Consider the following 23,600-nt stretch of genomic DNA (forward strand, 5'->3'; position numbering starts at 1 on the left):
AGTGATGCAAGCCGAGAGACCCTAGAAAGCACCCATGCCATTGTGCGCGCACTGATCTCCTGCTTCAGGCCCCAGTGCGGTGCGGAAAGAGGGGCCCGTCCCAGCACGTCTGGATGGCCCACTCCTCCTCACCAACGTCACGGCGGTACGCGTCGAGCGTGACGAAGCTGTACCATCCTTTTGGCTCATCTGCACCTGCGTGAATCCTCCCCTCGAAATCAAACCGGTGAATTTCGGCAACATCGTCGTCCGAGAAAGCCTCCGTGCCGACGAGGACTACGGCAGCCCCGACATGTACCGCGGCTTGCATCAGACGGCGAATCAGGCGTAGCTGCTTGCACGGTTCACCTTTGCTGTGCCAGCCCTTGCGCGACAGGGTGCTGTCCTTTGCGATTACGATGTTGATGATGCTCTTCCCGTCGTGGATGGCATCGTGAAGGGGTTTTTCGAAGATGATAATGAGGCGCGTGAGTTCAGAGAGGCCGGAGAGGTTCACCCTGCCTTCCGATACAAGATCGGCGCCCCAAATGCGGAGGTTGGCATGTGGTTCGGCGCAGTGAATGACGACAGTGTTGACAGCGGGACTTGGGCAATCGAATGAGTAGACGTGATTCTGGCATACAATCTGCTTTGCCCCAAAAGGTTCAGTCCTGCTGGTGACTCTCTCAGGGTCAAGATGGGCTTGATAGCGAACCGTCTTCAGGTTGGGAAGGAACGTCGCGGGCTCCGGCTTGGCGTGGCTGATATCGCGGATGTCGAGCACGTGGCAATCGGCGAGAAGGGCTAGCTGGGACCTTCCTCTGAAGAAGAGGACGTTGTCAAACTGATCCCACACAACAACGGTTGGCTTGGGGTGCTCCTCGAGGATTTGGTAGCCGCGGATGGTATGGAAGGGCGAGAGGGATCGGCGTCGCCATTCGCGACAGGTCTGCGCCATTATGGCGAGGGACGGGGGTACACTTGATGCGTGTTTGAATATGGCATCGACGACGTGGAGGAAGTACTGGTGGTGGATCGAGAGCATGGTGGGAGTTGACGAATCGAACACAGAGTGGAGGAGAGTTGAATGGAGATGGGTGCGACGTGTGGTTGACTCAGCGTGACTAATCGGATAAAACACCGCCCGTGTTGCGCCCATGCGCGCCCAGCTTTTCCCCTGAGTGCATTGTTTTGCAACGTGACTACTATGCATGCCTTTACTCAAGGAAAAAGGGGGTCACGCCAGTTGGTTTGAAGAGCCCACTCCTTCTCTCCGATGCCTCTACGGTACGATTCGAGGGTGACAAGATGAATCGACCTGTCCGAATCCAATGCGCTCTGGTAGCTCTGCAGAGAGTATCCATCTTCAAGTCGGAGATCAGCCACGGCATCTGAGGAAAAGCTCTCGGTACCGACAAGGAAGAGCTCGGCTCCTTGCTGTCGAGCCGCTGCGATAAGGTTTCGGACATGTCGGAGGTGGTTGTATGCGTCGCTTTCATAGGGATTCAAGGTGTAGCTGCTCGAGTTTGGGGAGACGGCGTAGTCGCTTTCGTGCTCGTACTCAACAAGATCCTCAAATGTGTGCTCGAAGATGACGACAACTCGCTCAAGACTGGTTAGCCCAGTCAGCTCAGCCTCCTCGTGGCAGCCTCCCCAACGGTCCCAGCAGCGAAGCTTTGCCTCCGGCTTTGCACAGTGGATGGTCAACAGCTTTACTGCTGGATTCCAAAAGTCGAAAGCGGGCACGTCGTTCTGACATGCGATGTGTTGGACAGGGACTTGAGGAGCTTCGTACTCAACGTCAATGCTGACGTGCCGGACGTAGCGCTTGACCCCGACCTTGAAAAGAAACCATGCTGGTTCGGGGTTGATTTGCGAATCGGAGCGGAAGTCGAGCATGTGACATTCAGAAAGGAGAACAATCTGAGACCTGCCTTCGAAGTAGAGAACTCGGTCGAACTGATCCCACACAACAACAGTGGGAACGGGGTCGTCCTCCAGAATGTAGTATCCGCGGATGGCGTAGAAAAGTGAAAGGCAGCGACGTCGCCACTCTCGGCAACTCTGAGCCATGGCCGCCAGAGTTGCGGGATCACCGATTGCGTCGAAGATGGCGTCCACAATATGGGGGAAGTAAGCGTGGTCGATGCAGACCATGAGGTTGGACAGAGCAAAAGTCGAATGAGAAGGAAGGTTGAGCAGAGGAGTGGAGGACGAATCAACATCAGGTTGGCTGAGTCGTTGCGCCCCTGCTCGCGTGTCCGATCGTCAGCCACGGAAGCATTGTTTCGACCCAACAACCATATGTCCCAGCTAGCTCTATGCATGCCCTCCTACTTCTTCAGGTGCTTCAAACGCTTAGGCGAGAGAGTACCCTTCCAGTCCGTCATCACCGCCCACTGCTCCTCTCCAACAAACTCGCGGTACACGCCTAGAGTCGACAAGCTAATGCGACGGTAGAAATCCAGGTTGTCATCGGAATGCTTGTACACCCTCTCCACGCCAAGCTTCAGAACGTTGAACGTCTCCACATTCCAGCGCTCTGTTCCCACGAGCATGACTCTTATCTTCTTCTGGACCGCAGCGACAACGACGTGCTTGACAGTCTCCAGGAAGTCGTAATCCATGTCCAAGCGGTTGGCAGGTGAGGAAGTACCTTCCGAGGGTGCCAACTTGCTGTTGTCATTGTCGTCGTCGAAGATGAAGACGAGCTGCTCAGCAGACGGGAAGTGCGCAAGTGCTCGCTTATGCCAGTAAAGTCTCCCGCACTCCTTGCTGATGTAGATGACGATCTGTTTGGTCTGCTTGATCTTGTACAGGAACCGGCTGAACGGAGGCAGATGGTTTTGAAACACAGCCTGGCGCGCATGCGTGCGTGGTAACTCAGCCAAGCCCTCGTGGTACCGCACTGTTTCGAGGTTAGGGAGATACCACGGCCGCCAACGCCTCTCCCGGCTCGTGATGTCAAGCACCTTGCAGCCCTTCAGAAGCACAAGCTCCCCCTTGCTTAGCGATATCCTTCCAAGCAGGGGGTTGTCGATGCTAACGTGGCGAACAATGTGTGCCTTGATGACGCGCGGGTTCTTGACGTGATAGAATCGGTTGAGGGAGCACCGTGTCCAGTTGCGACAAGTCTTCGCCATCGCGAGGAGTGAGGCGGGAGGGGCATGGTCGAGGATCAGGTCCACCACATGCGGGTAGTAGGAGTGATTGATGGTAATCATGAATGGCCACTCACGGGGTAAAGTAGATTGAAGAAGCAGCGCTAGGGGAGAGCAGTCTACGTGAGGTATAGGAGGAAACAGGAGGGGGTGTATTTGCCGACACCCATTGCATCGACACCTGTCCGTTGATCCGTTTTTCGCACTCTCTTTATCGGGAGCACACCGGAGTCAAGCTGACACGCATTGTGTGCAGCAAGCCTTTTACTCTGCACCGGCGGGAAGGTCATCAACCTCCTCTATGAACGCATGCATGCTGACCCACGTAGCGGGCGAATGTGGCGGTTTTCGTAATTTTGGCGTTAGGCTGGAGAAACACCTTACCGTAACTTATCTGGGACCCTGTCTAAGTTGAGACTTGTTGCTATAACTGAAACGCCATAGTGTGCATGTAATAACCTGGGGTACTGATATCAAAGCTCCTGATACACTGGTTTGCTCATCATGTCAACGGTAGCTACGGGCTGAATACAACGCTGCCGAAATTGGTCTCAATCTCCCATTCCTTTTCGCCGACGAGCTCTCGGTACCCATCAACAGTCATCAGGGTAACACCATCGTCGGCAGAGGTCAATTCAATGTCGTACGTGCGCATCAAACCCCTCTTCAGGGCTCCGAAGGCGTAGGTGTTCCACAGCTCCGTTCCCACCAACAAGACTTTGGCTCCTTGCTCCAGACCTGCGTGGATAACATCCTCGACAGTGCTCAGCAGCCACAGAGGACAGTCGAGATCCGGGGAGAGATCCTCGTCGCTGTATTCAGCCAGTTCATCCTCAGTGTAGTCGAAGTCCTCCAAGCACGAGAGGACATCCTCGAAAAGAAGGACCAGCTCCTCCAAGGACGTCAAGCCGCACAAGTCGGGGTATGTGTTGGAGTAGAAGTAGTCGCTTGAACCACCACTGTGGATAACCAGGCGCTTAACCGTGGGGTCAAACTCCATAATGGGGTAGATGTGGCCCGCGCAGACAATTTGGCGGGCGGAAATCGCGGTATAAGCCTGCCAGTCGAAGTGGTAGCGAACTGTGTCGAGGTTGGGGAGCTCCCGGATGGTGCGGCGGGATGGATCCTCAGTGATGTCCAGGATCTTGCAGCCGGCGAGGAGTCCCAGGCAGTTCGGGGTGAGACCCACATGATTGTAGTAGACGCCCTCGTTTGACTTGGTGGGGATATAGAAGACAGTTTGAATGGCTCCGTCGACTTGTTCGATCCGCACGTCCTGGACATGGTGAAATCTGCTGAGGACGCAGTCGCGCCACTCGCGGCAGGCCCGTGCCATGACAGCAAGCGAGGCGGGTGGAGCGGTGTCGAAGATCACGTCAATGATATGCGGAAAGTATTGATGGTCGATGGCGGTCATGTTGGTAGGGTTTTGTGATAGTGGTGAATTGAAAGACCGCCGTTGAAAGACAGCACGGGGAGATGCGTTGCCGCTAATATACCGCGGTTCTTGCGGGTTGCGGACGGGGCCCTCGCCCCGGCTTGTCCATCACACACGTTCCGCCCTCGTTTTCTCAGCTACACTGGCTCCGTGTGTGCCGCCAGCTGGATGACGAGGACCGCCTCATCCGGCGGTACTGTCCACCGTTTGGACGGCCGCTTCTGCAGGCTGCGGAAGCGTTCGTTTGCATCCGTGCTTCACTGACTGCTGAGTTTGAGCTAACTAAACTCCTGATACACTCTGGGAGGTAGGAAGAACCTCACTCCACGCATTGTAGTGACGTGCACTTGCAAGTGGAGGATATGGTAGAAACGGCACGTCTGGGCCATGACGCGCGGTGAGGCTGTGGGCGCCATCTCCAAGATAAAGTCATCCATGCTGCGGTAGTATCGATGGTCGAGGATCACCATGACGGTCGAGTCGGCAAGAGCGAAAGGGATACCAAGACTTGCGCATGTGTTGAAATGCTGTGATGGACAACCGCGCGTATTAATCGTGGCCGTCAACGGTGGTATCCAGGTCATCAAACAATGCCTCAGCACAATCGTCAGCGATTGTGCATCAACAGGTCAGCACATGTGGTCATCGCCGTACGTCTGTGTCCATTGTCTCGTCTGACGCATGCGCGAGAGGCACGAATGCCGGTCACGGCTGCCGACCAGCCTCATACATATTCCCCAAACGAACGCCCAGCTTTTTCTGCAGTCCCGCACCTTGGTGCGGGCCATAAACCTTAACTTCCGACCTCACACGGCGAGCGTAGAGCGACAATGGGCAACGCAGGGGAGCTCCAGCCCCCAAACAAGATGGTCATGGGGCCCCAGGACAATGAGCCGCCGCAGGGTATGTCGGATAGCAATGAGTCCTCAGCAGAGACTGCAGCCTTGACCCCTCGCGCGAACAGGAAGGCCACCGCCAATCTTCCCAACCCTCGCCCGTACGCCACCAAGACTATCGCAACGGTCGCGTACTTGAAGGAGAAGTATCGGAAGCAGGCGAAGACGAAAGCGGCAGCGAAGAGGCGCCATCGTGGCTGGTAAATGCAGTCAGTGACCCGGTGGAGTTCGCGTGCCGTACAATACTGCAGCGTATCTTGTCAGGACTTCGCCACTCATGCATGCGCTGAGCACCTGAGGTACACCGGCGATTTATCACTGATGGTGAGGCGGCTCGCTCCATGCACCCAGGGGCTCGGACGTCTCCATCTCCCAGACCTCCTCGCCGACTATGGCGCGGTACTCATCGCGCATGAGGAAGTTTGGAGCGTAGCTGTCGGGCAGAGGCATAAGAGAACAGCGCTCCCTCCTAACTGTGTTCAGTTCCAGATAGCGCAGCTCCAGTTCTGCCTTTCGCGCTGGCCAATCGTCTATGTGCGTGGGCAAACCGAGGTCGACATTACGGAAGTCCTCAAGCCCAACAAAGGTGACCTCGCCGCCTCCGTCGAACTGGTACTCTTCGAACACGGGCCATGCGAGCTCCCAAAGGTGCATAAGCATGCCGTAGTCCGCGTCGCGGTGACCATTGCGCCACAAGCGGAGTGCACTCTCCCAGTTAATTTCGATGAGTGGGGCCTGCCGCGCCCAGCTGAAGGCTTCGTCCGCATCCGGATAAGGCGTGGGACTGAAGATGATGACGAGGTGCCTGGGGCCAATGCGCTGCGTGATGGGCTCTGAGGAACGGCCACTCTTCACAAACCATCTAGCTGCTGGAAGAAGCGGGTGGTTCGGCTCGTACCGGAGGTTGAGGACCAGCGTGGTCGCACGCGAGCCGTCGTGGTTTCTCATGCACGAACCATCGTTGCCGCACTTGAAGATGTCACCATGTATGGCAAAGTCATAACGAAAGTAGCGCTGGCGGTACGGAACCTCGTCTGGCGGCAGCAGGAGTCTCGGCCCGGACTCCGGACAAGCCTTGTAACGAACGGCGTTGAATGGCAAGGGCTGTATCCTCGACACCCCGCCTGTCCCAAGTGGTGGATATGGGGGAGTTAAGTCGATGAAGAACACTGCTTTCTGGGCAGGCGGGGGCGGAACAATGCGGGTGTCTAAGTGCACCGGATACGTGGCAAAGTCTGCGTAAGAGCGGTGTCCCCAGTACGACGCACCCCATTCGAGGTAAGGCACCCATAAACTGCGTGGACTTGCAACTCGGACCAAATCGAGCTTCAGGGTCTTCATCCACCAAAGACACTGAGTGAGATCGGCCGGCGCATGATCGGTGTCAAATGGGTGGCGGCAGATGTCGAGAATGCGAGTGTGCTGTTCGAGGCGCTGTAGCGTCACTGCTCGCAAGCCTGGAGTGAGATCTAGGAGGCCATGTAGTCCTGGGATGTTGAGATCGTTTGATGAAATGAACTGCACTTCGGGAATGCCAGGGTACGTAGCGGCCACGGTGACGTGGCGATAGAGACGGCGCTCGGCTTCAGCCTTGAAGTGGCGGCAGACTGTCCGTAGACAGGCGAGGGCTGACGAATCGGCCTGGTCGAATATCTCGTCGAGAATGTGCGGGAACGATAGCCAGTCGATTGACGGCATGGTATGTGGTGGATAGGGTAGCAACAAAGAGTGATGATGATGACGGTCCGTAATGTTTTGACGAGCAACGCAGCTAGGCCATCTCATCTACCGCGGCTGCCTGTTCGTTAGTGGCAAATACGGCCGATGGGTCATCGTTCGCAGCCACTGAGGAAGGACACGACATTGCCTAACGCTCCGTATCAGACGTCGGTGTTGCGGAATCGAGAAGGACCTGGTCGAGAACCATGACTTTGTGAACAATCTTGCCGCCCGATCTGTCGAACGCGTAGCAGATGCGGTCGACTGCAGGCTTGGGGGCCAGTTACCGGGTACGTTTCGCCTCTCTGAAAGCCGCTGACGTTGGGTTCAGCATCCAGGCATGTACGCAGGCTCGCAACCCCAACGGGCATGGTGCAGCTGCCTAGACAGATCCTAGGCTTGCGGCGCACGAGGATCACGTGTCTTCGATGTTTAATGGTTGACTGGACCGGCCCGGGAGCAAAACTGCGGGCACCCTCAGACGAAAGACCCCTTGTAGAGACATTGATAGATAGGAGACACTCCATCTTCGATGCCTTCACTAGAGTAAGCTGAGTCTTTTGATCTTCGCGGAAGACTGACAGCCGGACGACAAAAGCGCAACTACGGCTCCTGCGTATCACTGGCGGCCCTCTGAGCTGCGACGTCTGAGCTCAATGTCCTTACTTCCAACGGGGCCCAGCTATGTCGTTCCATGGGTGCCGGTTCGCCTTCCCAACAGTCACCCTGCGCATTCTTCGCGCGGAGTGTTGACAACAGGCTTTGCTCAGGGTCATGGTCACCCACGGCTAGTTTCCTCAACGGAGCGCGGTCACTTTCCGCAATCTCGGCAAATTTCCATCCTTCCAGCTCGCTCCTCACCAGACATGTGAGGAAACGTTCTACTGTCCGCTCTCCCGGCGTGGAACTCGTATTGTTCCATTACCTCGTCCGTCTTGAGCGCAAGCTCGATCGAGCCAAGACCACGCACTCAACATCAACGGCGTCTAAGCCCATTATACTCATCTCAAGCCCCAGCGTCTTCCTGACACTCAAGGTATGTCAGCTTGAGAGGGATGGACCTGACAGCAGAAAATGGGCGTGCCGAACCCCCTCCTCCTCCTCGAGTATGACTCTCGCTTCGCCGTCTTCTCGGAGTTCCGGGCTTATGATTACGCCCGCCCGCACAACGTTGGGAGCATGTCGCGCGCTCAGATCAAGGAGGTTAAAGCCGCTGTCGTCCTGCTTGACCCGCCGTACATCAACAGTGACTGCTTCTCCAAGACTGCAACCACCGCGCGCGCCCTCAGCACGCCCGACACAAGGATCATCGCCTGCACCGGCTGGAAGATCAGGGACACTGTGCAGGACGTCCTCGGAGCGCACATGGTGAGGTTCCGCCCTGGGCACGCGTGTGGACTGGCGACCACGTTCAGGGCGTATGTCAACTACGAGGGAGCGGGGCTGTACGAAGCCGACCCGGATCCCGAAAACGGCGACAACGACGGCACCGCCTTTGCTGGCGCCGGAGGCGTTGAGGCTGCATAGTGCTCCTGGCCTGGACCTTCATAGATCTTAGATGCGCATACCATATGCATACAGCTTGCTACGGCGGTAGGGATGGAGGCTGTAATCAGATCACGTGCCAGTGGAGGTGGTGGTGTGAATATGTGACCGAAGGAGAGAATGCATGAGCTAAGGTACAAACGGGGCTAACATGTTACACGTCACGGAAGCTAATTCACGTGTCGTGACAGGTGGAGGTGGTGGAGGTGGTGGAGGTGGTGGAGGTGGTGGAGGTGGTGGAGGTGGGTGGAGGTGGCAAATTGCAACGACAGCATTCAACATCACGAACTCGGCAAGAGCAGTGTGACTGACGCTCTCTCGATTATTCGTAACTTCTGATGCATGATTGACCCTATTTCTACCTTGCTACGTGACTTCTGAATACTTATGACCCCCTTCACAACCCTCCAACAGCTGTCTAAGGCTGGTAACGGAAGTTCTCGTCGTTCTCAAGGACGACCTTGCCCTGGTCCGCCTGCCGGTTGCGGATGCGGTAGTACAGGCTGAGCAAGCCGGCTCCGACGAACACGCAGGCGTTCATGCCGAGACAGAAGTTGATGCCGGTCGGGTATCCAATAGCCGCCTCCTTCTGGAGCATGGTGACGGCTGCGAGGATGCCGCCAATGCCGCCCCAGAGGATGATCAGCGCCGAGGACACGGCACGCTTGCTCTGCTGCCTCAAGCTCGTCTGAGACCAGGAGATGATGAGACCGACGTTTGCGTTGGCCCCACCCACGGCCAGGAACACGCCTGCGTAGCGTGCGGCCTTCTGATCCATGGAGAGCTTGGAGAACATGGCAGTGCCGGCAATGGCACACGCGGTGTTGAACATGACCATTGGGGCACGCATTCCCCGGTAATTATCGGCGATACGGGCGCATACAATCGACGGGATGATGGCCCAAGCATATCTAGAGGGTCAGGAAGACTCCCCAGAAGACAAGAACACTCACGTAGGGGTTCCGAGGAGCATTTGACCCACGTAATCGAAGCCCATTGACTTGAGGATGACCGGGAGGAAGTATGCTTGCCTGCTCTATTAGCTCTTTGTGATTACGTAAAATACTCAAGAATACGTAAGCAGGTTATTAGCGCAGAACGCTATACCATAGCCCCAAAGCTTCCAATCGGCGAGATAACGGCCTACTTTGGCCCAGGTAATGGGGTCGTCGACTGAGTCGGCTCGATCGCGCTCGATTCGGAGGTTGACGATCGCCCGTTCCTCCTCGGTGAGGAACTTGGCCTTATTCGGCACATCCGTTAAGAAAATGAAGCCGATAAGGCCTACGATAATGGTCAAGATGCCAGAGAAGACGAACATCCAAGCCCAGCCCGAGAGATTGCCCTTGCGGTGGAGGAGGCCGTAGGCGTAGCCGAGGGGCGTGGTACAGGACGCCACAAAGGCGGAGGAGATGTAGAAGAAGGCTGTGCGCGAGGCCATCTGTCGGCGGGGGTACCAGCAGGCCAGGAGGTAGGTCGCACCGGGGAAGAGGGCGGCCTCGAAGGCTCCGAGGGCGGCGCGGAGACCGGCGAGCTGCGACCACGTGGTTACGAAGCCCATGCACAGCTCGATGATGCCCCAGATGACGACGGCACCGCCGAGCCAGATACGGGCGCCGAAGCGACGGAGGCCGAATTGAGACTAGGGTCAGCGATGTGTTCTTTCCGCACTGCACCCCGGCTCCGCCGCCACATCCAACCTCCACCCCCCTCCCCGCCCCTCTCCGCCCCTCTCTCACCCCTCAACTTCAAGCTCGCCTACTCACCGGGATCTCCAGGATGATGTAAGGGATGAAGAACACAGCGGTAATGATGGAGTAGCGGTTGCCGTACTTGGTGCCGAGCTCGGTGTCCATCCACATGTTGTTGGCCTGGCGGGCGTAGGACAGGTTCGTGCGGTCGATGAGGGACACGCAGTACATGGCCGCGAGGGTGGGGACGAGGCGCCAGTCGACCTTGCGAATGATGCGCTTGAGGAGGACAGGGTCGATTCCATGGTCAATGTCGACCTTGCCGTCCTGTCCCTCGAGGCCCGAGGGGTCGGAGGAGGCGTACTCGTTGTGCGAGATCGACTCCTTCTTCTCGATCGAGTCGAGCCGGTCCAGCTCGCCTCTGGGAGGTGTGTCTGCGGTTGTTGGGCCCATTGCTCTTGATTTCTTGGCCGAGGGGTGGGGAAGAAGCTCCTGCTGCGTGCTCCAGATGGTCTTTATGCTCCATCTCTGGCGCGCGGGAGGCACCTCATGACGCGCGACTCTTGCCCAGCTCGCCAGACCAGATCCAGTCCCGGTGCCCCACCCGCTGCATGCGTCCCATTGTTCCAGCCCTCAGCGCAGCCCTGCGCAGTATTCCCACCTCGAGCTGTGACTGGCTCCCTCGAGACGCTGCCGCAATCTTGGCTCTCGGTGTCCCCTGGCCCGCATAGGGATCAGGTGTGGGGCCCAAGGGTACGTGATGCGGGGGTGGCCGCTCCCTGAATGTCTCCTGAGCGGGGGACGATCAGGTGATGCATTCGTCGCGCCTGTCGCCTGGAAAGTCTGCTCCGAACTCCAGTGGGCGTGCTGGGCGTGCGGGCGTGCATGGCGCACCACCGCATCTGGGTGGGATGTGTCGTATCGGCGTCTATCCGGTGTGATGAGCTGGGAAAGTGGGCAATCTGGGTTCAGCCGAACCGGACTTGACCGGGGTGTTGTCCCAGCCTAGGTGCGTCATTGCTTCCTCCTCGCTCCTTCTATCGTGTCTTGAAGCGCCATGTACTCGGACTGGCCCGATGAATCTTGGCTGCTTCCAATGCTATGCTGTAGCCGGTGATTCCTCGGAGAAGCACTCTCTGTAGCCGGTTGGTGTTTCTTATCGCGGCTCACGGCCCACATACCGCCCCACCGCCCAGTCTCGGCGGAGGGGTCGGCACGGCAGAACCGCGCTGATTGCACGGCTACGTACGGATCCGCCTGATCGTGCCTTCGCCTGTTGTCTGGACGCGTCCACGTCTCCGGCGGAAGTGGGATATCCAAATGCAGGTGGGCTTGTGAATGCGAACGAGTCTGGGGTTGAATTGAGATCTGCATATCTCGGGCAAATCCGTGTTCTCGTTCCTCCACTGCCCTCCCCAGCTATTTGGAGTCCGGCTGTGCCGACAGTTGCATCGGCAGAAGAAGGCTCACGCCGGCATCGCTGGCTTCGGCGGCCGCGAGACACGCGAGACACCGTAAACAAACAGCGGCGTCGGCGCTCGCCACCAGGCACACACAGGGCTAATCCAGAGCAATAACGAATGGATTCCGGACTCGAAACCCATAAGGCCGTGGGGAGGTGTCCACGTGATTACATTCAGAGGCTGGAGGAGGCGCCAGAAGGAATGAACCCCGCTGCTTCTTCGGGTTTGGCGTCGTCGGCGACGCACCCGCCCCAGCCGCAGCCGCCACCGCAGCCACCAGCGACAAGAGGCACGGACCGGAGTGACGTTGAGAGGCCATTGGGCAAGCGGAGCGGCATGGCCAAGCTTTCGGAGGCGTGCCCTAGACGATTGGACCCACTCCGACCAGCGGGATGTTGTTCACCGGCCGACCAAGCGGCCAACAAGAAGTAAACAAGACCCAAAGAAATGGCATTAAAGAAGTCGTTAGTCTATATTTTACACTGTCCCGCGGTTGGTAGGCGTCCAAGCACGTGTGCTTTTCAAGAATCGCGCAAGGAGCTGGCGGTTTGGCTGGTCGCTCGCAGCCGGCGACCGCGCAAGCTACAGCTCGAACGCGTTGTCGGGCAAGCGGCCCGGTAGCGACCGCCCGCGCTACGGGCTCTTCTTGCGGAAGATGCGCTTGAAGATGCCGTCCTTCTTCTTGGCGTCTCGGGCCTGGTCAACCACCTCGCCCATGCTTCGCGAGCCGGGACTGTTGCCGCGAGACCGGTCCGTATCCGAGTCCTCGGCCGCCTTTGCGTTCGCGTCGACCTGGTGCGTGTGGTCCGTCATGACACTCTGCGCGTTGGTGACAGTCTCCTGGCCCTGCGGCTCGGCGCCATGCGGCACATCGGTAGGCGGAAGGAACAGGTCGAGCACCTTGCCCGGACCCGTCAGGCGCTCGTACACGTTCTGCGTCGTCGGAAACTTGGCCTCGCCCTCCGCCTTGATCGCATCGAGCAGAAGCAGGGCGTACGTTTGGCAGTTGTTCGTGATCAGGTTGTACGCTGGTCTTGTCTCGCGCAGCTGCGCAATCACGTGCTCGCCCGTGCGCCGGATCGCATCGTCGTTGAAGCGCGTCGACCCAACGGGGTACGTCGTCCACTCTTCCGGGATCACCTTTGCGTTCGTGTAGATGACATCGAAGTTCTCGTCCTTGGTTGTCAGCTACATCACGTGGCGAGGAGCTTTGCCGCTGCATGCCTAGCGAGCCGTGCGTTACGACTCACCATCCACAACTGATGGGCGTAGTCTCCGACGAGCACGGCCCAGTGCTGGGTCGGATCGGGATATGAGTTGATCTTCTCAGTGATGAGGCGTCCGAGGCCCGTCTCCTTTGCAAACCACTTGCCCGCGAACCCGCCGACGGGGTGCCATCCAACACGGAGCTCGCGCGGCTCGCCATTTGTGATCGGCTGCGCCAGCGGCACCACGTTGGGCGTCGCTCCGAGTCCGACAGCCTTCTTCAGCTGCTTCTCCGAGTAGTCAAGTCCCTGCTTCCTGGATGTCAGCTTGTCCCAAGAGCTGCGCAGCAGCTGAGCGGATCGGAATGCAAAAGGAAGGCGCGCCAGTCGGGCTCAGATTGCCAGGCCTACTCACATGTACTTGGCGGCGATGTCGCGCTTGCGTACGCGTTCACCGTTCTGTTCTTCTGCCATGGTCGCGATGGGGATGCGTGTCTGGATGCGATGTGTGCTGCGGTGGCAAGATGCGATGCGATGCACAAACAAATACCGGTTACGATGATCGATCCACGCCGATCGCAGTAGGTCACGTGTGGGACCTCCACCGCACCGCCTCGTCGCACCCGAAAGAGGTGCTAGAGCACGCGGGGCAGGTTATTTCCGCTCCTCACCATCACTCGCTTCTGCATTGTCAGGCTATTTACGGCACCCCATCGACTACGCAACGACGCCATTCTCAGTTGCGGTATCCGTTCACGAAGATGGGGCCGGGGATGCAGGTCAAGTTGAAGGCGTTTAGTGGGGGAGTGGGGTTGGCGGGACCGCGGCTGGGCAGGGAGATCTGGGGAGATGAGGGATCGAGGATCCAGGCTGGGCTGGGCTTTTCATGTGCGACCCTGTTCCCGAACACCGGCTCTCCTACAAGCCGTCACTCAGCACCCCACCAACTCTTATAAACGAACGGCTTTGTTCACGATGCCTTCCATCACTAACCCATGCAGCTGACGGGGCCCAAGCCCGCCGCCTGGGCGGGCCAGGTTGCAGACCTCACCCTCGTAGGTGACATCCCGCTGGCGAACATCACATACGCCGGCAACCACATCAACGCAACGTCCTCGAAGAACAGCGATGGAACGACGACTGTGCATATTCCGACCTCCCTCGTCAACGCGACGACGGTGCAGCAAGTCGACATCAATCTGGGCGACTCCACGTACAGTGTCAACATGACCGTCTTCCCCGCTGCGACACCTCAGAAGCTGCCCGAGGACCCCGTATGGATTGAGATGTTCGAGAGCGCTGCCACCGGTTGGACTAGCAGCGGCTGGGACTTTGACACACTCGATGGCATCGTCGAGCACAACGGAACAGAGGGCAAGCAACGCTTCTCTCGAGCGAGCGGCGTCGTCGCCCACGCCCAGGGCCCGGGCAGGCTGACATCACCTCCGGTCAACCTCCCGTTAGGGCGAGACTACGAGCTGCGCTTTTCGTCGCACTTCTCAGGATCAGACGCCGCGGTCTCCGTCACCTTCGATAACAGCACGACCGTGCATCGCATGAATGCGACCGAGAGCGGACAGGTGCGGATCCCATTCACACCTTCGGGTCCGGCAAGCTTCGCGTTCGAGCTGAAGGAAGGATCGTACTGGCTGATCGACGATGTTGCTGTTGTGCGCCCACTGGGCAACTCGACCGGCCCGATCCTGGAGACGATCGACATCATCAGCGATATCCAAAACATTCCCTGCAACAAGTGGATGCACGACAGCCTCCTCCCCGGCCTAGCACAGATTGGACCGCGTGCGACAACGCTCGTCATCAATGGCGACCTCGTCGGATGGGACGGGGAAGACAGCTGGTCGTCGTTCTCCAAGGCTCTCAAGCCTGCCAAGTCTTACAACCACGTGATCAGCACCGCCGGCAATCACGAAATGTTCGGCAAGGCGGACGAGGAGACGAAGAAGCGTCGTTTCCTCGCTTACACTGGCATGGGAGCGCGGCACAATGCGGCGCAGGAGGCGGGCGCTAACGGTGTTGGCACCATTGGCGGCGCGGGTCTATGGGGCGAGCACGTCACTGCCTCTGGCGTGCCGCTGCTCTGGCTAGCCTCGGAGCGGTGGTGGCAAGATCCCTCCTCTGAGCCGCAGTACGTCGTTCTATCGGACGAGCAGTTCGGCTTCCTAGCGAGAAGGCTAGAGTACTGGCGTGCCAGATCCCGCACCGTGCTGCTGTTCTCGCACCACCCGCTGCCCTTCAGTGTCTCCGGCACGTGGACGCCGTTCGAGTCTCGCAACTTTGGTACCGACGAGCTGCGATTCCGTCATCTGCTCGCCGCAAACCCGCACGCGGTCCTCGTCACGAGCCACTCGCACTGGGCCATCGAGGCCGCGGACCAAAACGTCGACCACCGCCCACTCGTCGGGTGGAACAGCACGACGCCCACATTCAACACTGGCGCAACGATCAACTGGTACGACCTGGGTGACAAGGAGTGGCAGGGCGTGTGGAAGGGGGAGAAGGCCCCGACGGCGATTCGCGTAGAGGTGTATGCGGACCGAGTGCGTTTCAAGGCGCTCCGGTTCTGGAACTTAAGCACGACGGCGACGGTGGTGAACACGAGAGACGTCGCGTTCCCGGCTCAGGGGAGGTTGACTGTGAATGCCGTGCACTCGGCGGCGAGCCGTACGGCGCCGAGTACGGGCCTGGTCGCCACCATGCTTGTCTTGTGCTTCAGACTGTTGTGGGCTTGATAGACACGATAGATCCATTGCATTCATTCACAAGCACAGCGCCTGACATCACTTGTTATGGCACATGCACTCTCTACAACTTCCTTTGCTCTTTCACACGAGCGGCGCTGTCAACAAGGGCGGTGAGGGCACACCTCAGCTCCGCGGAGTCAACCGTCTCTGCCTGTTCCTGCAGCCTTTTCACGTCGAGGACTGCAGCGACAACATGAGACATGTCCCCGTCGATCATCTCACTCAACACGGTTGCCTCAGCCCTGTATCTCCGCATCTCAGTCTTGAGCAGCCTCTTCTGCTGCGCCCACGTCCTTGAGTCTTCTCTGTGGGAATCACGCTCCTTCATCAGCTCGCGCGAAAGGTACATATACCTCTGGCATGCGCCGTAGCTGTCGTCCGCCTTGACAGCGTCGCCCAGACACTTAATGAGCTCCTCGGATGACACGCCCGTCTTCTCCGCCACGAGCATCATGATCACGGCGTCGCCTGTGCCCTTCGCCTGGCTGATCTGGTGGTGCGCTTCGTGCACTTCCTCCTCGGCCGCTGTGAACAACACCTCGGCTGTCTCCCTGAAGTCGTAGATAGCAGCAGCGAGATCGGGGTCCGAAACGCCGTCGCCAACCTTTGCGATCAGGTTATCGAGGGAAGCAAAGAAGGCGTCTGAGTGTGTGCGTTGTTGGCGTAGTTGGAGCAAAGCCTCGGCACGGCGCTGGCGCTGTTCCTCTTCAATGGTTTCGCCGTGCTTGATGAACAGCTTGAGGAGGCGGTCGGCGATGGTGACCGGCTCTGGTGGCGGGGGACTGATGTTAGCTTTCGACTTCGATCATTGGGATTCAAGGCTGCCTGAAGCTGGACATAGTGAGGGCAATGAGCTCAGAAGAACCAGCGTTTCGATACCATCGAGCATGCTTGCCTGATCGAGGGGCTAAGATTGCTCTGTTCGCAACGCGCAGAGTACGTACGGCGGCGGTGGTGTCGGTGGGGCTTTGCGCGACCGACCAAATCGACGGAAGAAGTTTGGAATCGTGGAGCCAATGGCCATGGTGTAAGTGATGTGGTGAAGTGTACACGTCTGAGTGTGATGACATTGTGCACCTGTAAGAAAGAGTGCGTCGTTGAAGGGCGCGCCCCCTACTGCGCGAGGTCGTGAGTGATGCTCAGGCTCGCCCCTGCCCCACTAGTCTACTCACCCTCTCAGCTACGTGTTAGCCGACGCCCAAAATCCACACTTATTTCTGTGCAAGCTCTACACTCTGCCCATGTTTGTCCTCTCTCAGCTACCAGGGCCAGTGTAGCCGCCACTGCCTTCTACCGATTGCAGAGCACGCGTTGAGTGGACCAGGGTTCGACGCGGAGTCCCATGGAGTCCCACCTCCACCTCCGCTTCGTGCCGCCACCACCGACGTTTAAAGCAGAGTGCAACGAAGGCTGCATGGTGCAATTGGGGTCGGTATGCGGATGACCCTCAGCTAGCCAAGGCTGAGGAGGGAGCAAGCCAGTAACAATACTACATTCTCATGTGCATCGCTGACATCTGCCACTGGGGCAGCTCCCTGAGGCGTAGCAGCGGGCGACTGCGGTGTGCAGGTGAGACGGTTGTGAGATCGTGCTAACTTGCGCCCTGCGCCCCATGTGCTCATGCGAGTCGACGCAGGTTGACTCATCCGCGACTCACACTGAGGAGCCCTCCATACACAAACACTCGTCTTGACGTCTCATCGTTGCTCATTCCAGTCCACATCCACCATGTCAGACCCGAAGGAAGAGGTCGCAACGGCCGCGGCTGGAACCTCAGTTGACGTCAAGCCTGGCATCACCTCGCCTGCAATCGACGGCGACAACAAGACCGTCACCAAGCACGGATTGGAAGACACTCAAGTAGCTCAAGACAGCCCCAGCAAGAAGCCTCGCGTCGAAGAAGCGAGTGGCAACAACAAGGTCCTCCCTACCCCTCCCAACGAGGCATCCGACGCCATCGCCAAGGACCCCGGTGCTAAGGCTCCCAAGCCTCGCATCAAGGAGGTCTACGAGGTTCCTCTTGGGCGCCGCTGGGTGAAGTACGTCCGTCCCCCTGCGCCCAAGGTCAATGGCACATGGCGCGTGCTCGTCGCACACCACCGCGCCGCCGATGGCGACCTGCTCGAAAAGTTCCTCGAGATCGACACCTTCCTCGAGATCAAGCACGCCGGACTTCGCGAGTGGCTCAAGCAGCGCTACCCCTCGTGCTTGAAGCTGTACGACTACCCTCCTGGAGTGAGTTGAATCCTTTGCTGCCCAGCTGACGGAAAGATCGATCTGCACGAATTGATCCACGACCGCGACGAGATCCGCAGGGCGTGGGAAGGGCTTGAGAAGGATCCGAGCCCCGCAGCTCCCGGCGATAATAAGGAGGAAGCTCCCGCCACTGAGACCTCTGCCGACATGACTGAAGATGACGACTGCGAAGACGACAGTGACAGTGACGATAAGATCGACGCTGAAAGTGACTCTAGTGACGAATCGGCTGAACCCACTGGTTTGCAGACTGCGCTCGGCGTGCTTGTCAAGTACCTCGACGACAAGGCGGGTGAATAGTGAGCTCGCCAATCGCACACCTCAGCTAAACACCAGTTCCAAACAACTGGCTGCCCTTCCCCAGGGTCGCATCGTGTTCCGTCTGCTGTGGTGGATCTTCACCCCGGGCCTGGAAGTGTCCACGACAGACAAGATGACCGGCTTGCCTACCGCTTACCGCGTTAGTAAGGTGTCCTACCATAAGGATAACCGGAGCCGTTACATGATCTTCAAGTTGCGCGCGTGGCGCTGGACCGGCCTCAAGTTTGAGAAGTATGACGACAGCCGTATAATGCGAGAGTTTGATGTAAGTTCCTCGGGCGATTGTAGAGCTGACCGCAGGACGTCGCAGTCATCTCCGATCTCGAAGTCTCCCCTCTGACTCCGGAGGGGAAGGTAGCTTTGGCCGACCGCGGTAGGGTCTACGCGAGCAAGTACGCCAGCATCGTGCACGCCAGTTACACCGGCTCGATGTACGTGATGAACCCCAGCACTGGTCGCTACCATGCGCGCCCCGGCTCGGGACGTGTCATTGTCGACGTCGGAACCCACAGGCAGGACTATCCCTACGAGGACAACTACGGGTACGTTGCGTCAAAGTACGTGGAACGCTGACATCAGCGATGAGATCAACGATAGCGAGCAGCGCCGCTCGGCCCCCAAGGTCACCCTCAACGACAAGTACCTGCACCTGCTGCCTCCTTCGATCAAGGGCTTTCACTTGAAGCACAAGATCTGGGGTCAGTTCGTCATTACACGCCTGCAGGACATCGAGTGGAATGACATGGCATTCAAGCATCTCGTCATCTCGGACACGTACCGCAACATCGTCCAGTCGCTCTGCGATGTGCACACTGGCACACTGGGTGCTGGGCTCGTCAAGGACATTGTGCCGGGCAAGGGTGAAGGCGTCATCATGGCGTTCCATGGGCGCCCCGGCACGGGCAAGACCCTGACTGCCGAGGCAGTCGCGGAGCATCTCAAGACGCCACTGTACATGGTTTCAGCGGGCGAGCTCGGCACCCATGCGCTCGAGCGCAATCTGCAGAACGTGCTGCGCCTCGCGACGGCGTGGAAGGCCGTGCTCCTGATCGACGAGGCGGACATTTTCCTGCAGCGTCGCTCATCGACAGACCTCGAGCGCAACACCGTCGTCGGTACGTTCCTCCGCCTGCTCGAGTACTACAACGGCGTGCTCATCATCACGACCAACCGCATGCACGACATGGACGAGGCGTTCGCATCGCGCTTTTCGCTGATCCTGCCCTTCGAGGACTTGCCGCCCGCGTCGCGCCGCCAGATCTGGGCAGGAGTAAGTTATCAGTGAAGGTGTCACAACTAACCTCAGTTCGTCAAGCGCTGCCGTTCCGAGCTCGAGAAGCCCGAAGCCGAGTTCGATCTCGACGAGCTCGCCGCTGCCAACATCAACGGGCGCGTCATCAAGCAGGTTGTGCGCACGGCGCAGGCACTCGCGGTGGCGGCCGGTGGCAGCCTGCAGATGGAGCATCTGCGCCAAGTTCTGCGCTTGACCGACTGCCAGACCGAGTAGCGAGTCATATGCATTAGCTCACGCTGTGATCGCCCCGGTATGCTGACGTGAAAGAGGCCGATCGCCGACAAGGCACTTGGATGATCCATGTTCCGACAGGTACTCTTTGTCGTGTGGTGGGGAACAGGGTTTACAGGATCGAGGGAATATGACGTCAGGAACGTCTTCAAGGGATGTTCCCAGACATTCGGCGTAGTCGAGGACTTGTGCCGTGCGGATTGGTGCGGAGTCATGTCTGCGGAATGCGAAGCCCTTCCGAATGCGGGTCTGGGGTTGGATGCTCAACATCCGAGGCTATTGACGCCGAGCGACGAGCCCACTGACCGAGGTCTTGACACGCTATTGAGTCCAGAAGGTCATTCTCGAATGACGCGCGGGATGCGAGTCCTATCTTCCGGTATATAGGGAGCATACTTGGCAGCTGCCATTCACACACCTCCTCCTAACACATCATGGCACCTCTCAAGACTCTCGTTTTCGGCGCGACGGGCGCGCAGGGCGGCTCGGTCTGCAAGTACCTCCTCGAGCAGCCGGACAAGTTCAAGGTCTACGGCCTGACCCGCCACACGGACAGTGCGCACGCCAAGCAGCTCGCCTCGCAGGGCGTCAACGTCCTGCAGGGCGACCTCGATGACCCCAAGTCGTATGAGGACGCGCTGAAGCAGGTCGACGCCGTGTTCCTCAACACGAACTGGTGGCAGTGGTACAAGCCTGACGGGAAGGGCGGGGACAATGCCGACGAGTGCACGAAGCGCGAGACGACGCAGGCCATCGCCGTCGCCGACGCCATGCAGCGTATCGGCGGCAAGCGCCTCGTGTACTCGACGCTCGGCCACTTTGAAATCAACGGACAGAAGGTCGCCCACTCCGAGTCCAAGGTTATCAGTGAGTTGCACGGCCTGGAAGTAGCTGACATCCAGTCGAGGGCCACATCAAGAAGATTGGCCTGTCGACCGCCTACGTCTCGTGCGTGTACTACATGAGCAACGTGCTCGGCTACCCGACCAAGGAGAACGCCGACGGCTCGATCACGATCGAGTGCCCCATGCCCGACTCGGCCGAGATTCCGCAGGTGCCCATCGAGCAGCTCGGCCTGTGGGTGCGCGCCGCGCTCTCCGACTGGGACAAGTACGACGGCCAGACGATCCCGTGCGTCACCGACAAGCTGTCGGTCAAGGGCGTGACCGAGGTGCTGTCCGAGGTCACTGGGCGCAAGTTTGTGCCGATGCACGTCACCGAGCAGTGGTTCAAGAGCAAGGAGGCCGCCGACCCCAACCCCGAGATGCACCTCAACTCGTACGTGTTCGTAGAGGACCTCGTCAAGCCCGAGATCAAGGAGAGCCGCGCCATCGCCCCCGACGCTTGGGACTTTAGGGGATGGTGTCTCAACGCTGGCGGCGTTGAGAAGAAGTGGGGTCTGAAGAAGTAGGCCGCCTGGCGAGCGCAGCGAGCCGCGAGACGACCTCTCTCAACGGAAACCCTCACGTAGAGTAAAAGCTAGTCATATGAATACAGTAGCAATGTACGAAAATCTACAATCAGTCCCGCTCGACGCGGAACCAGCGCCGGACGCTGTCCCAGACCAGCGTCCTGAGGACGAGGAGGAGAATCTTGAGCCGTCCTGCGCGCCTCTGCCCAACCTGACCAGCGTAGTGCTCCGCATACCCGAATCCAGGCCTAGTGTAGGGATATGCCGCATTCACCTGCCGCGCCTCGAGCTTGTCCAGCTCTGCCACGAGCATGCGCGTAATAGGCGTCTCCCCATGCTGTGCCGCGTGCTGACGAAGCGTCTCCCGGACTGCCGAGAGGGTGCTTGAGGCTCCGCTTGGCGTTCCAGGGGCCGGACTGGGGAAGGGTGTGCGCCGCGGCTTGCGACGAGGTGGCTGCGTCGGCGACATTGACGGTGTGACGCTTGCCTCGTCTCGAAGGGCACTGTGTGGGGCCCGGTATGTCGACTGGCTGGAGTGAGACGGCAGTGACGTCGAATCGGACGACGAGCTGGAGGAGACGGTATCGTGCGATGCAAACGAGAGCAGTTCAGTCCAGGTCGGCTCGGGCTCGGACTGGAGTGTCCTACTCCGCGCAGTCGCGTACGTCGATGCCTTGCCCGGCCTCCTCTCCTCGGGCTCGGCGTAGGTCATGCTCGTCTCCCAGTCTCCTCGGCCGTTACTCGGCCCGCTGCGATCATTCCACTCACTCCGCTCATCATGAGGAACCAGCGTGATTCTCGGCACCTCCCGCGCCTCCCGCTGATGACGCCGGAACCGCCTGCAGCCCTCGTATCGCCTTGCCCGTCTGTCGTTCGCATCAACGACCTTCTCGACCCAGCGGCGGATGCGCCCTGCTTCCTCCTCGAACAGGTATCGGTAGTCTGGTCCCGAGCGCTGCTGCAGTGGCTGGGGCATTGTGCTGTGCGCCTTCACGTAGTGTCTTGATTCGTGCGGCGTGCGGTCCGGGGATCGAGCCGGCGATCGTGTACTGCGGTGCGTACGCCGGCTTCCCACGCCAGCGCTACCAGACGGAGAAGCTGAGGCCCATGGCTCGTCTCTCCAGTCGGCAGACGTGCCTCGAGAGTACTCACTTGATGGGTGCGAGGAGTAGATTGAGACGTGCTGAGGAAGGTCAGTGAAGGGCAAGGGCGAAGTGAATGGGGCGAAAGCGACGGTGGCGGCGAGGTGGCGGAGATACGTGTCGTAGTCCTTCCTCTGAGCCGGATCGCCGAGAACGCTGTATGCGTCTGTGTTCGTCAGCTGGCGCAAAGAACCGTCGAGCTGTCGGCCCGCAGAGCACTCACTGCGTAGAGGGATAAAGGAACCGACACTCCCACCCATGTCGGGGTGGTGCTTGCGCGAGAGGTCAAAGTATCGCTGCCGGATGTCGTTTTGCGCGCAGTCTGGAGGTAGGCCGAGGACGGTGTAGTGCGTTTGCGGCCATGGGGGATGGTTCTTCATCAGCTGCGGCGCGTACGGCGGCAAAGACGTGGGAAGTGGGGCTGAAGCGGCGCTCATGCTGTCTTGCTCTCTAGCTGGATTTAGCGAAAGCGATGAGGGCGTTGTCGCTGGCGTGCCGCCGGATTGTGTAGTTCAGCGAGAGAAAGTGAGTTGTCAGGTGAGCGATGAGGAAGAGGGATGACTCGACCGCACGGGCATGGTGATGCCCCATCTCGCCCCCGGCGTCTGAGCCTGGACCGGACACACCATCTCCGATTGTGCAGTGCCGGCTGCGGGAGAAGAGAAGAAGGGGAATGTGTTGATCGAACATGCTCATCGTGCGTTGGTGTCGCGAGGTTGCGTCCGTGCACGCCGATCTGGGTCCGCCTGGGGCTTAAGCACGTGAGTCCACCATGAGTGATGTCAGTTGTAAGTCATCGTGAGCCCTTGTTGTGAGCGCCGGCACGTTGGTGCTAATCTTGATGAAGCGAGTGCCGATGGTCGAGGACGAAGACACAACCAGTTCAAGGGCAGCATGGACATAGCCATCCAGGTTCGCAGGCCGAGCAAAACAGTCCGGTCTATTCTCGGCCATGGGATGGTTCCCGCCGGCCGACGGGACCTAGTCATCGTATCGATGCTCGTTGACCATCTCAAAGAGGCCGCATAGGCCATGCACCAGGTCTTGATGCTGAGATATCATTGTCGGCATCCCGATTTCGGATGG

At 58.9% G+C, this 23,600-nt stretch overlaps 14 protein-coding genes across 14 annotated transcripts; 5 read left to right on the forward strand and 9 right to left on the reverse strand.

Annotated features, from left to right (window-relative positions):
- Window positions 1–64: 64 nt before the first annotated feature.
- A1Q1_07403 (uncharacterized protein) lies at window positions 65–1,024 on the reverse strand (the record flags this gene model as incomplete). The annotated part of the gene is made up of 1 exon (XM_014327639.1): window positions 65–1,024. The coding sequence occupies one exon, from the start codon at window positions 1,022–1,024 to the stop codon at window positions 65–67; it is 960 nt and encodes a 319-aa protein (XP_014183114.1).
- Window positions 1,025–1,200: 176 nt separating this feature from the next.
- On the reverse strand, window positions 1,201–2,136 carry A1Q1_07404 (uncharacterized protein; the record flags this gene model as incomplete). The annotated part of the gene is made up of 1 exon (XM_014327640.1): window positions 1,201–2,136. The coding sequence occupies one exon, from the start codon at window positions 2,134–2,136 to the stop codon at window positions 1,201–1,203; it is 936 nt and encodes a 311-aa protein (XP_014183115.1).
- Window positions 2,137–2,312: 176 nt separating this feature from the next.
- On the reverse strand, window positions 2,313–3,203 carry A1Q1_07405 (uncharacterized protein; the record flags this gene model as incomplete). Its single annotated transcript, XM_014327641.1, has 1 exon — window positions 2,313–3,203. One exon carries the CDS (start codon window positions 3,201–3,203, stop codon window positions 2,313–2,315), a length of 891 nt encoding a protein of 296 aa, XP_014183116.1.
- A 454-nt stretch (window positions 3,204–3,657) lies between these two features.
- Window positions 3,658–4,557, reverse strand: A1Q1_07406 (uncharacterized protein; the record flags this gene model as incomplete). The annotated part of the gene is made up of 1 exon (XM_014327642.1): window positions 3,658–4,557. The coding sequence occupies one exon, from the start codon at window positions 4,555–4,557 to the stop codon at window positions 3,658–3,660; it is 900 nt and encodes a 299-aa protein (XP_014183117.1).
- Window positions 4,558–5,408: 851 nt separating this feature from the next.
- A1Q1_07407 (uncharacterized protein) lies at window positions 5,409–5,678 on the forward strand (the record flags this gene model as incomplete). Its single annotated transcript, XM_014327643.1, has 1 exon — window positions 5,409–5,678. The coding sequence occupies one exon, from the start codon at window positions 5,409–5,411 to the stop codon at window positions 5,676–5,678; it is 270 nt and encodes an 89-aa protein (XP_014183118.1).
- Window positions 5,679–5,789: 111 nt separating this feature from the next.
- A1Q1_07408 (uncharacterized protein) lies at window positions 5,790–7,172 on the reverse strand (the record flags this gene model as incomplete). The annotated part of the gene is made up of 1 exon (XM_014327644.1): window positions 5,790–7,172. The coding sequence occupies one exon, from the start codon at window positions 7,170–7,172 to the stop codon at window positions 5,790–5,792; it is 1,383 nt and encodes a 460-aa protein (XP_014183119.1).
- Window positions 7,173–8,372: 1,200 nt separating this feature from the next.
- Window positions 8,373–8,720, forward strand: A1Q1_07409 (N6-adenine-specific DNA methyltransferase 2; the record flags this gene model as incomplete). Its single annotated transcript, XM_014327645.1, has 1 exon — window positions 8,373–8,720. The coding sequence occupies one exon, from the start codon at window positions 8,373–8,375 to the stop codon at window positions 8,718–8,720; it is 348 nt and encodes a 115-aa protein (XP_014183120.1).
- Window positions 8,721–9,156: 436 nt separating this feature from the next.
- Window positions 9,157–10,882, reverse strand: A1Q1_07410 (uncharacterized protein; the record flags this gene model as incomplete). Its single annotated transcript, XM_014327646.1, has 4 exons — window positions 9,157–9,649; window positions 9,692–9,774; window positions 9,886–10,380; window positions 10,505–10,882. The coding sequence occupies 4 exons, from the start codon at window positions 10,880–10,882 to the stop codon at window positions 9,157–9,159; spliced, it is 1,449 nt and encodes a 482-aa protein (XP_014183121.1).
- Window positions 10,883–12,525: 1,643 nt separating this feature from the next.
- Window positions 12,526–13,571, reverse strand: A1Q1_07411 (uncharacterized protein; the record flags this gene model as incomplete). Its single annotated transcript, XM_014327647.1, has 3 exons — window positions 12,526–13,080; window positions 13,143–13,437; window positions 13,513–13,571. 3 exons carry the CDS (start codon window positions 13,569–13,571, stop codon window positions 12,526–12,528), a joined length of 909 nt encoding a protein of 302 aa, XP_014183122.1.
- A 521-nt stretch (window positions 13,572–14,092) lies between these two features.
- A1Q1_07412 (Icc family phosphohydrolase) lies at window positions 14,093–15,847 on the forward strand (the record flags this gene model as incomplete). Its single annotated transcript, XM_014327648.1, has 1 exon — window positions 14,093–15,847. One exon carries the CDS (start codon window positions 14,093–14,095, stop codon window positions 15,845–15,847), a length of 1,755 nt encoding a protein of 584 aa, XP_014183123.1.
- Window positions 15,848–15,920: 73 nt separating this feature from the next.
- Window positions 15,921–16,883, reverse strand: A1Q1_07413 (uncharacterized protein; the record flags this gene model as incomplete). The annotated part of the gene is made up of 2 exons (XM_014327649.1): window positions 15,921–16,641; window positions 16,804–16,883. 2 exons carry the CDS (start codon window positions 16,881–16,883, stop codon window positions 15,921–15,923), a joined length of 801 nt encoding a protein of 266 aa, XP_014183124.1.
- Window positions 16,884–17,587: 704 nt separating this feature from the next.
- A1Q1_07414 (AAA family ATPase, putative) lies at window positions 17,588–19,943 on the forward strand (the record flags this gene model as incomplete). The annotated part of the gene is made up of 6 exons (XM_014327650.1): window positions 17,588–18,094; window positions 18,167–18,407; window positions 18,480–18,575; window positions 18,747–18,978; window positions 19,034–19,706; window positions 19,752–19,943. The coding sequence occupies 6 exons, from the start codon at window positions 17,588–17,590 to the stop codon at window positions 19,941–19,943; spliced, it is 1,941 nt and encodes a 646-aa protein (XP_014183125.1).
- A 452-nt stretch (window positions 19,944–20,395) lies between these two features.
- On the forward strand, window positions 20,396–21,372 carry A1Q1_07415 (uncharacterized protein; the record flags this gene model as incomplete). The annotated part of the gene is made up of 3 exons (XM_014327651.1): window positions 20,396–20,828; window positions 20,881–20,909; window positions 20,953–21,372. The coding sequence occupies 3 exons, from the start codon at window positions 20,396–20,398 to the stop codon at window positions 21,370–21,372; spliced, it is 882 nt and encodes a 293-aa protein (XP_014183126.1).
- Window positions 21,373–21,481: 109 nt separating this feature from the next.
- On the reverse strand, window positions 21,482–22,951 carry A1Q1_07416 (uncharacterized protein; the record flags this gene model as incomplete). Its single annotated transcript, XM_014327652.1, has 1 exon — window positions 21,482–22,951. The coding sequence occupies one exon, from the start codon at window positions 22,949–22,951 to the stop codon at window positions 21,482–21,484; it is 1,470 nt and encodes a 489-aa protein (XP_014183127.1).
- Between the last annotated feature and the right edge of the window lie 649 nt (window positions 22,952–23,600).

Source organism: Trichosporon asahii, assembly GCF_000293215.1.
Source record: "Trichosporon asahii var. asahii CBS 2479 unplaced genomic scaffold scaffold00009, whole genome shotgun sequence".
Classification (NCBI taxonomy): domain Eukaryota; kingdom Fungi; phylum Basidiomycota; class Tremellomycetes; order Trichosporonales; family Trichosporonaceae; genus Trichosporon; species Trichosporon asahii.